Below are 12,204 nucleotides of genomic sequence, written 5' to 3' on the forward strand. Positions count from 1 at the left end.
TATTGTTATTATGAAAAGAATAATGTCTCCATAATTAAGGCTGAAACCTGGGACCCACATAAGGCTGATTTTGAATACCTGTCATGACAATGAGACCAACTAAAATGTCCTACATCCAGAATTTTTAAAATGCTTGAGTTAGTCAAAAAACAGAATGCAGCTTTGTTATATTATTTTTATGTTAGTATGTACATATGTATTATATACACACATCTACAGATTAATATTAAATTAGGGGGGAACAGTTAGGTCAATATCAAACAGTGTTCAGTACCTCCTGCCAAAATTCACTTCAGGGAAAATAACCTTGGGCTGTACACGCAATTTGCAATATAGCCCCTTTTCCACTGGATTAAATCTTGTGACTGTCCATTCTCTTTCTTCCCATATTTAAGAAGACTGAAATTCTGAAATCCTTTACTACATGGTAAATCCTGGACCCGATGACATAGCAACAGAATAAAGAGCTCTTGTTGGACAGTACAAGGAAGAGGACAGTACTAGTATTAGTGACATCTTTTCATTTTAGCATCAATTAATGTCTTATTAAATAGTATATCAAGTTGTATTGCTTTCAAGTTTATATTTTTTTAAAAATTAATCTACGTTCACTAACGCCAGCAACAGATTACAAATATTTTCCATAGCTGTGGTATTTATTAATCCCTCCACCCCCACGAACGTGATACAGTTCTGTGGTGACCTAGAATCCTATTTTCGACTTCTCCGACTCAAGGAATATTTCCAACATACCTCTGAACAACATACTAATCCACAGAGACCTCCCTACCAACACTACAAAAAGAAGGATTCTAGGTGGACTCCTCCTGAAGGTCGAGACAGCAGACTGGACTTCTACATAGAGTGCTTCCGCCGATGTGCACGGGCTGAAATTGTGGAAAAGCAGCATCACTTGCCCCATAACCTCAGCCATGCGGAACACAATGCCATCCACAGCCTCAGAAACAACTCTGACATCATAATCAAAAAGGCTGACAAAGGAGGTGCTGTTGTCATCATGAATAGGTCGGAATATGAACAAGAGGCTGCTCGACAGCTCTCCAACACCACTTTCTACAAGCCATTACCCTCTGATTCCACTGAGAGTTACCAAAAGAAACTACAGCATTTGCTCAAGAAACTCCCTGAAAAAGCACAAGATCAAATCCGCACAGAAACACCCCTGGAACCCCGACCTGGGATATTCTATCTACTACCCAAGATCCATAAACCTGGAAATCCTGGGCGCCCTATCTTCTCAGGCATTGGCACCCTGACAGCAGGATTGTCCGGCTATGTAGACTCACTCCTCAGGCCCTACGCTACCAGCACTCCCAGCTACCTTCGAGACACCACTGACTTCCTGAGGAAACTACAATCCATCGGTGATCTTCCTGATAACACCATCCTGGTCACTATGGATGTAGAAGCCCTCTACACCAACATTCCACACAAAGATGGACTACAAGCCGTCAAGAACACTATCCCGATAATGTCACGGCTAACCTGGTGGCTGAACTTTGTGACTTTGTCCTTACCCATAACTATTTTACATTTGGGGACAATGTATACCTTCAGATCAGCGGCACTGCTATGGGTACCCGCATGGCCCCACAGTATGCCAACATTTTTATGGCTGATTTAGAACAACGCTTCCTCAGCTCTCGTCCCCTAACGCCCCTACTCTACTTGCGCTATATTGATGACATCATCATCTGGACCCATGGAAAAGAAGCCCTTGAGGAATTCCACCATGATTTCAACAATTTCCATCCCACCATCAATCTCAGCCTGGACCAGTCCACACAAGAGATCCACTTCCTGAACACTACAGTGCTAATAAACGATGGTCACATAAACTTCACCCTATAACGGAAACCTACTGACCGCTATTCCTACCTACATGCCTCCAGCTTTCACCCTGACCACACCACACGATCCATCGTCTACAGCCAAGCTCTGCGATACAACCGCATTTGCTCCAATCCCTCAGACAGAGACAAACACCTACAAGATCTCTATCAAGCATTCTTACAACTACAATACCCACCTGCGGAAGTGAAGAAACAGATTGATAGAGCCAGAAGAGTTCCCAGAAGTCACCTACTACAGGACAGGCCTAACAAAGAAAATAACAGAACGCCACTAGCCGTCATCTTCAGCCCCCAACTAAAACCCCTCCAACGCATTATTAAGGATCTACAACCTATCCTGAAGGATGACCCAACACTCTCACAAATCTTGGGAGACAGGCCAGTCCTTGCCTACAGACAGCCCCCCAACCTGAAGCAAATACTCACCAGCAACCACATACCATACAACAGAACCACTAACCCAGGAACCTATCCTTGCAACAAAGCCCGTTGCCAACTGTGCCCACAGATCTATTCAGGGGACACCATCACAGGGCCTAATAACATCAGCCACACTATCAGAGGCTCGTTCACCTGCACATCCACCAATGTGATATATGCCATCATGTGCCATCAATGCCCCTCTGCCATGTACATTGGTCAAACTGGACAGTCTCTACGTAAAAGAATAAATGGACACAAGTCAGATGTCAAGAATTATAACATTCATAAGCCAGTCGGAGAACACTTCAATCTCTCTGGTCACGCGATTACAGACATGAAAGTTGTAATATCACAACAGAAAAACTTCAAATCCAGACTCCAGCGAGACACTGGTGAATTGGAATTCATTTGCAAATTGGATACAATTAACTTAGGCTTGAATAGAGACTGGGAGTGGCTAAGTCATTATGCAAGGTAACCTATTTCCCCTTGTTTTTTCCTACCCCCGCCCCCCAAGACGTTCTTGTTAAACCCTGGATTTGTGCTGGAAATGGCCCACCTTGATTATCATACACATTGTAAGGAGAGTGGTCACTTTAGATAAGCTATTACCAGCAGGAGAGTGGGTAGGGGGAGGTATTTTTTCATGCTTTGTGTGTATAAAAAGATCTTCTACACTTTCCACAGTATGCATCCGATGAAGTGAGCTGTAGCTCACGAAAGCTTATGCTCAAATAAATTGGCTAGTCTCTAAGGTGCCACAAGTACTCCTTTTCTTTTCACTAGGTTCTCTGACTGCAGAATAAAGCAAAATAATCTAGTCTACCCAGAAACCTATATGAGATACATTAAAGATAAAAAAAAATGTCCTGACCCTAGAAAGTATTACAAAGTAATCCTATAACTTCAGCACAAAATACTTCCCTCTCCCTCCTTCCCCCCCATTGGATTTGAGTGCATCATTATAGTGGATAGAATAAGCCTTTTACTGTTTATTTCTGACCGTGCTAAGGAACAGATGAGAACTACAAGCTAATGGTTTTGATTAATAAATGTCATTTATGTGAAAAATGTACCGAATAGAAAGAATTTAGCCTTTTAGGTGAATGGTCACAGTTATAATTGTTTTATTATTTTTCTGTACAATGGTTATAGCATTTGTATAAATAGAGTTCATGCATATTTTAAGAGAACTCGAATAATATTTTCTTTGAGTTTAATTTAGGATCTTCTTAACTTACAACATGAATTAATTACAGCACTCAACAGGAAGGAAGGCGGGTACACTAAAACCCCAAAATTGTTTCCCCACCTGAAACCTGAGGTAAAGGGTGCTTGTACGAGTGCACCATGTAACAAAAGAAATCGATTACTTTCAAGTGAAGGTTGAAAAATTCAGGAAAGTTAGGAAATTTTCAGTTAATGTCCTCGCACCAATTTCCCAAGCAACACCACACCTTGGTTGCCGTTAGAATTCCTGAAATGGAGAAGGGGGTTCCTGTACACAGTTAATACAAAATAAATTCCCCTGTATTGTCAGATCCGCTGAAAGGGGGAAATGAAATGGACGATAGTACTGGGCAGCCCTTGAACTGAAGTGTCATTGAATAGTGGGACACAGTCTTATGAGATGGAGCTAGGAGGATGACTGGCTATACCAGTGCAGCTGCTACACCAACTGTCTATACTAGTGGAGACTGAACAGGTGCAAGCAGAGACTGTATGTAAACTCAATGCAAAGTGGTGTAAAAACCATAGGATGGTCCCAACATCTTGGTGAATTTTGTGTATGAACAGAAGAGACATTCCAGGTCTGGAGTAAGCAGACCCTATGATTCCCAGAACTGCAATCCAAAAATATTTCCCTTGCAGCACAGACCAGACCAGCTTCAGCCTAGCATAAAGACTGCATTCACAAAGAAAACGGTATTTGGTCCCCTTAAGGCGAGAAGATAGGTAACAGCAATTTAAATTGTGTTGAAAATTTATTATTGATCTGTGTGCTAAACCAAAAAGTAGACATTTTATAAAATGCAACATTTTATCTCTGTAAAGATTAATATCAACATTTTTATGCAAGACAGTTCTATACCACCAACATGAAAAAATGTAATAAAAAATGAGATCAAAGGAATGCACAAGGTTAGCCTAAGTAACAGGCTTGCAAACTGAAATGCTTTCTTGACTTTACCATCCCAAGACTTTTCCTCTGGTTCTTCCTACATCTTGTGCACACAATCTGACTCACTGTTGCTTTTGCATTTTTCTGTCCCAATCTTCATCATTGTGACCTCAATGGAATGGAGATTTGCTAGAAATGGAGACTAAGCTAGAGGCCACCTTGGAGGCAGATTTCCACAGTTATCGTTAGGTAGTTTACAGAGCTCAGCATTAGCTATTGGCAGGAATATTTTTTCATTTGGTATCTTTCCCATGGGGAAGAACTAACAATTCAACAGCTAGGTGAAAAGAAAAAAAAGCTCTCCTTGGTGTCATCCTCCAGGGCCATTTTACTGACCTTCATTTCTTTTGTTTCTGAGGCTAGAGCAGAATATAACTAAAGGCACGATTTCAAGATTTGCACTAAGCCAGGGTACGTCTATACTGCAATAAAAAATCCGCTGCACTGAGCCTCAGTGCTCAGAGCAACTGACTTGGGCAGGTAAGGCTGCTGGACTAAATACAGAAATTTGGGCTCAAATGGAGCATGGGTCTGAAACCCACTCCCATCATGAGGTTTCAGAGCCCAGACTCCAGCCTGAGCCTGGATGTCTACACTGCAATTTTTAGGCCTGCAGCCCGAGCCCCATGAATCTGAGTCAGCAGAAGGGCCTATGGCAGCTGCCCCATGGATCTTTAATTGCAATGTAGACCTACCCCTGTATCCTACCAAAAAATGGAAATGCAACACTAGTGAGGGATACAGAAAGGAATATAAATTATAGCAAGTAAAATGTAAGGTGGAAATTTGAAGTTGAGTAATTTTGAAGAGCAAGTAACCAAAAGCCTCCTAATTTTATGTCCTTCATAAAAATAAACAAAGCAATCTTTAAGCCTATTTAGAAGCAAGAAAACTGCTGAGTCTACTGGAGCATAGGAAGCCATTAAGACAGACAAGGATATTGCAGAGAAACTAAGTTATTTCTTTACATCAGTCCTCAAATACAAGATGTTGGGAAAATACCTATTCAGAATCTACTTTTTCAGGTAATAAAGAAAAAGGACTGCCAGAAACTAAAGTGTCAAGAGAAGATGGTTCTGGAACAAGTTTTAAAGGCAACAGGTCACCAGGACCAGATGGTATACACCCAGCACTTCTGACTGAACTACAGGGTAGCAAATGTACTTAAGTTAAGTTACTTAAAGGTATTAGATGATCCTGGGAAGTACAGAGCAGCAAAATAGTAATACAGCAATAGTTAAATTAACTAAAATGGCCATTACAATAGAACTATTAAACTGCTTACATACAGTAGAACCTCAGGAGTTACAAACACCTTGGGAATGGAGGTTGTTCGTAACGCTGAACAAAATGTTATGGTTGTTCTTTCAAAAGTTTACAACTGAATATTGACTTAACAGCTTTGAACCTTTACTATGCAGAAGAAACATGCTGCTTTTCCTAGTAGTCTACGTTTGACACAGCACTATACTGTATTTGCCTCTGGGGGGGGGGAGGCGGGAAGCTCTGCTGCTGCCTGATTGCATACTTCTGGTTCCAAATGAGGTGTGCGGTTGACCGGTCAGTTCATAACTCTGGTGTTTGTAATTCTGAGGTTCTACTGTACATGTGATATGACAGCGACAAATCAGCATTTGTTAAAGAAAGCAAGCTGTTAAAGAAAATCTCAAACCAATTGACATGATTTATTTGTATGCAGTGTATGTAGCTGTAGCCACATCGTGATTTGTTTAATACTTTTAAAAAGACTTCGACAAATACCCTAACAAGACTCCTTTGGGGGAGAAGGGATAAGGAAGGGTCGCAAGAATTAGTTTGGGAAAACTTTCTTTTGGGGTAAGAAAATTGTGCATTTGCATTTAGGATGGGATTGTGGAGAGCATTTGGGGGGGAGAGAGAGAGAGAGTTGTAGTCAGGTGATAATTTTGCAATGGAGAAATTCTCTCACCCTACAGGGAGCATAACAAAAGATCTGCTTCAGGGCCTGGGGAGAACAGCTCTACCAGACACAAATGAATCATCATCATTATTAGGGAAGAAGAAAGATGAGGGTGGAGTAAAAAACGGGTGAAGTAGTTAGTGACGAGTACACAAATGAAAATGTAAATAATTCATTTTTGATGTGGTACTGTAGGCAGGCCACCAAGGACCTGTCTCATTCTGTCTATGAGGCACCTAGTGTACTTTTGTGTTCTGCATAAATACTAATTTGACTATATTTACAAAGTCCTTTTGCCTCTGAACGTGTGATCTGAGAATATTCCAGGAATGATATTTCTTTGGTACTATGAACATTTTATGGTATTGTATAAGTAAAAAGTGGAGGGAGGTGGGGAAGAGAATAATGGTAACAAATGAAAGAGGTGATCAAATTATGACACAAAGCACCTGATTCTGAGAAGTGGTTCCTGGTTTTGACAATTCATAGCATTGTGAACAGCTAGATACTTGATTTGAGGGTTAAATCAGGTAGTTAGACATTATGTGCTATGAAGTACACCCACAAAAATCACAATTTGCACTGAAACCTATATATAATTAGAATCATACAGTGCTTCTGGCGAACAGAGCAGGAAAAACCCATTTTAGAATCCTTTGGTACACATTCCAATAAATCCAGTAAAATAGTCAAGTTTTGCTGTTACTTTATAGAGAGGACTTCAAAGTGGGATGGCAATCAAATGCAGCTCAGTAAAAATGGCACATACCAATTCAACATTTCTGCACACTGGGTTTGAATCAGTTTTGCTTACTTTACTTACAAAATTTTCACTCCTATGGGCACAGAGCCTATAAAGCTCTGGAAGAGCAAGAGAGTTTCTATTCTGCCTTGCACACAGTGAACTAAATAATCACTTAGGTACTGATGGAAGAACCTTTGTTACTGGTGATAATTTAAAAGGGGAATGGGAAACAGTTTGATTTTCAGATTGATTCTGCAGAACTAGCAATTGGAAAAAAATAATTTGATTTCTAATGTGGGCACATTTGAAGTACATTTTGATAAATATGCAATCTTAATGTTTTTACATTTTTTATTTTCTGACTAAGTATTAGGATGTTGCAATATGACTACTGTTTAGCATTTTTTCTACAAAGAGGTCAGAGTTCACGTAGTCCTGTCCTATTTTCCCTTTTCTAAATTCATATTATTCTTAAAACAAACCTCACCAATTCAGCTAAAATCTTTGCTACGTTTAATTCTAAGTAGTGCCCCTCTTTCAGAAGGCTTAGATTTCAAGATAATGCACACTGTGGCAAATCAATACAGTTTTAAAAAGGCTTTCAATAACACAATCATATCACCCATGCAGTTTTGCACACAACACTTTTTTCAAAGCTATATTTACTTTTAATTAGGTGTTTTGTTTTATTTATTAGAAACCTGTTTTACAGACCAACAATCTGCTGAAGTCTTCATCATGAAGCCATCACAGTTATGAACTTTAAGGATATTCTCTACTTGACTGAAGAGAAGGCTATCACAATCCCCCATGCATCATGATAGTAGACAATGAAATTTCAGTTTCATGACATAATTCTACCCAGCCACCTTTGGTTTTTTAATACTGCCTCTCACTGTAGCATATTAGCAATATTCCCGCCTTTTATGCAGAAGATTAGAATTCTATTCCCTGTCCAGGCCAACACTCTGTAAAACACACTCATTACCACAGGGATGGAACTCAGCACCTTTGGCATAGGATTCTACCAGTTTAGCTAAATGAATTGGCAGCTGCAGTAGGGTCTTATCCTCCATGGACCAGCCACTAGCACAACATACTTAGCCAGCATGTTACGTAAATCTGCTTGCTAATATTTTTACCACCAGACATGAGAATCTTGACCCTTAGAACAATGTTATACTTAAAAAGTGAATCTGACTTGCACCATGTGATACTGTTTCATAAAAAGATAATGGTTCATTCTGCCTCCGGCTTTGGAACATAAATCTTGGACTATTTACAAACTGATATTACATTGCATTTATTATACATGTACTAGATCTCTATATATGAAAGGAAAGACTTAAAAGCATGTAAAGGGACTTATGTCAAATTTGGCCAAAAATATAGATTTTGAAAAAATAAGTACATTTGTAAAAGCTTAAAACCAATAAGAAATGCTTCAATGACATTTCTGAAAACTAACCAGAGGAAACAAATACATTTCTCTGCAATTCAAAAGATACGCACACTACATACTACCCAACAGTACAGCTTTGTGCTAGAATATACCTCCGTGAAATTGACTAGAAACTGATTACAAAAGTGAAACTGATTAGTCTTCTCATAGTTTAGGCTGAGAGAAATGCTATAACTGAACATAAGTGAAAACAAGACTTTTTTTCAGTGCTAGGTTCTCAAATTTAGGTGCATATGCCTAATTTATACACACAAACCAATTTTTTATTAACTGTAACCTGTTATATGCATTCTCATACAGCTGATTTGCACAGATCAGGTGAGCAGAAATTTGTAAGAGCCTAACTTTGAAAGCTGAAAATTTTTCATCTCTAATTCTTCAAGTTATAAGTAAACTAAGTAAATATCTTCAGCTTAAATTTTTAAAACTGGAAATAAACGAAAGAAATCTTGTGATATACTCACATGCACACACACTTCGTGCATGTGCGTAAGTACTATAAGGTATTGCTTAAAATGGTTTTCTGAACGGAGACGCTTTACTGAATCAAGGCCTGTTAGAAGGTGGTTCAAGAATTCCCGACTATCGCTACATCAATCACTGCTCGAAATGACTAAACAACGTTAACTGATACCCCATTTACTTTAAAGTTTGAAAGATAAGTCTGTGTAATAGCTTTAGAATAGTTATTTGTGAGTTATATACTTTTTCATTCATTCAAAAAATGTGTACACATTAGCAATGATGCATGCAACACCTGGTCACAACACTAAAAGATTCCATTTATAAAGAAATTCATTAACCGTTTATAAGCAGCTGATGTTTCATACATGGTTGACCAATTGTTATGATTGTTACATTGTCCAATATGTTTCTTATAACTTTTGCTTATAACCATCCATAATGCATTTTACTGACGTGCTTGTAACCATCTAACACACTTCATATTCATGCCTGTAACATGCTTATAACATCTATCAATTATTTATTACCCTTTATAAATGGAACCTAAATGTCAAAGGTGACCCAACATCTTTTTTAATTAACAGATATACATACAATATATTGAGTATACCTGAGCATAATCTAACATTGTGGTAATGTGGCTGAGAGCCAAAGAAACTAATCTCAGATTCTTCTTGATGACGACGACGTTAAAAGGAGGGCAGTATCTATAAAAAATTTCATAAAGCAGGGATCTGTGTGTACCTACCTGCATTACAAAGTGAACTAAAAAAAAGATTTACCATAAACTTTAAATCACAGTGTAAATACTTACCAATTTCAGCAGGTAGTTGCTTGATTTTGTTCTCTCGTATGCTAAGCATGGTGAGTTTTGACAAGCTTTTGATATCCTTTTCCACAGTAGTTATACGATTAAAGCGTAGATAAAGAGTGGCAAGAGAATTTAGCCTGTACACCACTGAAGGAATTTCTCTAAGTTTGTTATGCCGTAGATCAAGCATGCGCAGTTTCTTCAAGTTATCAAGAGAGTCAGGCAAACTGGTAAGTGAGTTCTCACTTAAAGCCAGTGTCATCAGATTCACAAGACAGCCCACCTCTGCAGGTAGAGACTGCAATTTGTTACTGTATAAATAAAGTTCCGTTAACTGTGTCAACTCTTTGATAGATGATGGAAGCATGTGTATAGACCTCTTGGACAAGTCCAAGCGCATTGAATTCTCTTCTCGGCATTTATTTAGCTCTTTGATCACCTCAGCATTGCTGGATTTTTTGCGAGCGGCTGGGGCTGGATTAGGTCGTTTTATTGTGTTGTCTACTGAAAAAGCTACCCCAGGCTGTGCACTACTGGAGTCCTTCTTTCCATCTTTGGCATCTTTCCCTTTGGTCTTAGGCTCTTTTTCTTTGCTTTCTTTTCCAAATCCTCCAGAGGCCTTAGCCTCCTTCTCCCGTTCCTTTGCCAATGGGACTTTTAGATCCTTCTCTTTACAGTCTTTTTCTTTTCCTAGATTACTACTCATGGTGATTCAATGTTTAGCAAGCACCACATGAAATCCACTTTTTTCAGTTAACAAAAAAACAATTAATTCACTGCTGAAAGTGCAAGGATCCTTAAAACACAAATATGTTGGCTTGAGGGACCAACTTCAGTTGAGTGATACCCATTTGCTACATATTGATTCTGAAGACACTTGTTCCTAATCCCGATACTGAAAGGTTCAACTTTAAGAGATCAGATGGTCAAATGCTCCTTATTAGAATTTCTGCAACACAAGAGAAAAAAATAAACCAATGTTAACGTAAATATAACTTTCTTTTAGCTCAAATATTGAGTATTTTGATAGCAAGCATGTGGATACTTAATCAGGTCTACAACTTCCCCATATATTTCATATGAAGAACCCAATCCTAACGTTCAAATCATAAGAACAATGCTTAGGAATGATTGGTATGTAACCTATTACTTAAATCAGCCTCTGTACCAGATGATTGGAGAATAGCTAATGTAATGCTGATTTTCATTTTTAAAAGGCCCCAGAGACAATTACAGGCTGGTAAGCCTGACTTCAGCACCAGGCAAACTGGTTGAAACTATAGTAAAGAACAGAATTATCAGACACACAAATAAACACAATACATTGGGGAGGAGACAACATAGCTTTCGTAAAGGGAAATCATGCCTCACCAATCTATTAGAATCAACAACCATCTCTTAATGTCAACAAGCATGTGGACAAGGGTGATCCAGTGCATATAGTGTACTTGGACTTGAGGAAAACCTTCGATAAAGTGCCTCATCAAAGGCTCTTAAGCAAAACAAAACAAGGTTAGTTTTCACAGTGTAAAGAGGTAAACAGTGGGGTCTCTCAAGGATCAGTATTGCGACCAGTGCTGTTCAACATACTAATAAATGATCTGGAAAAAGTGGTAAACGAGTGACAAAATTTGCAGATGATACAAAATTACTCAAGATAGCTAATGCCAAAGCAGACTGTGAAGAGTTACAAAGAGATTTCACAAAACTGGATAACTGGTCAACAAAATGGCAGATGAAATTCAATGTTGATAAATGCAAAGTAATCCACATTGGAAAATATAATGCCAACTATACATACAAAATGATGGTCTAAATTAGCAGTTCCCACTCAAGGAAGATCTTGAGGGATCGGGGATAGGTCTCTGAAAACATCTGCTCAATGCACAACGGCAATCAAAAAAGTTAACAGAATGTTAGGAACCATTAGGAAAGGGATAGAAAATATAATGCCACTCAAAAATCCATGACATTTCCGCACCTTGAAAACTGAGTACACTTCTGGTTGACCCATCTCAAAAGAGAGAGGTTAGAAATGGAAAAAGTACAGAGAAGGGCAACAAATATGAACAGGTTCCATAGGAGCAGAGATTAAAAAGACTAGGATTGTTCAGTTTAGAAAAGTGATGACTAAGGGGAGATATGATTGAGGTCTATAAAATCATGAATGGTGTGGAAAAAGTGAAGAAAGAAGAGATATTAGCCTTTTACATAACACAACCACCAAGTCACCCAATGAAATTAATACGCAGCAGGTTTAAAACAAACATAAGGAAATACTTCTTCACACAATGCACAGTCAA

At 38.7% G+C, this 12,204-nt stretch overlaps 1 protein-coding gene across 4 annotated transcripts in view; it reads right to left on the reverse strand.

Moving 5' to 3' along the window:
- SHOC2 (SHOC2 leucine rich repeat scaffold protein) overlaps nucleotides 1-12,204 on the reverse strand; it is a 96,439-nt gene that overhangs the window by 39,414 nt on the left and 44,821 nt on the right. For all 4 annotated transcript variants that reach the window (XM_074959358.1, XM_074959357.1, XM_074959360.1 and 1 more), the window contains one exon: nucleotides 9,905-10,850. In XM_074959358.1, coding sequence (XP_074815459.1) covers nucleotides 9,905-10,607 — 703 coding nt within the window. In that variant the 5' untranslated portion in view covers nucleotides 10,608-10,850. The remainder of the gene's footprint in view (nucleotides 1-9,904; nucleotides 10,851-12,204) is intronic.

This window comes from Natator depressus, chromosome 7, assembly GCF_965152275.1.
Source record: "Natator depressus isolate rNatDep1 chromosome 7, rNatDep2.hap1, whole genome shotgun sequence".
NCBI lineage: Eukaryota > Metazoa > Chordata > Testudines > Cheloniidae > Natator > Natator depressus.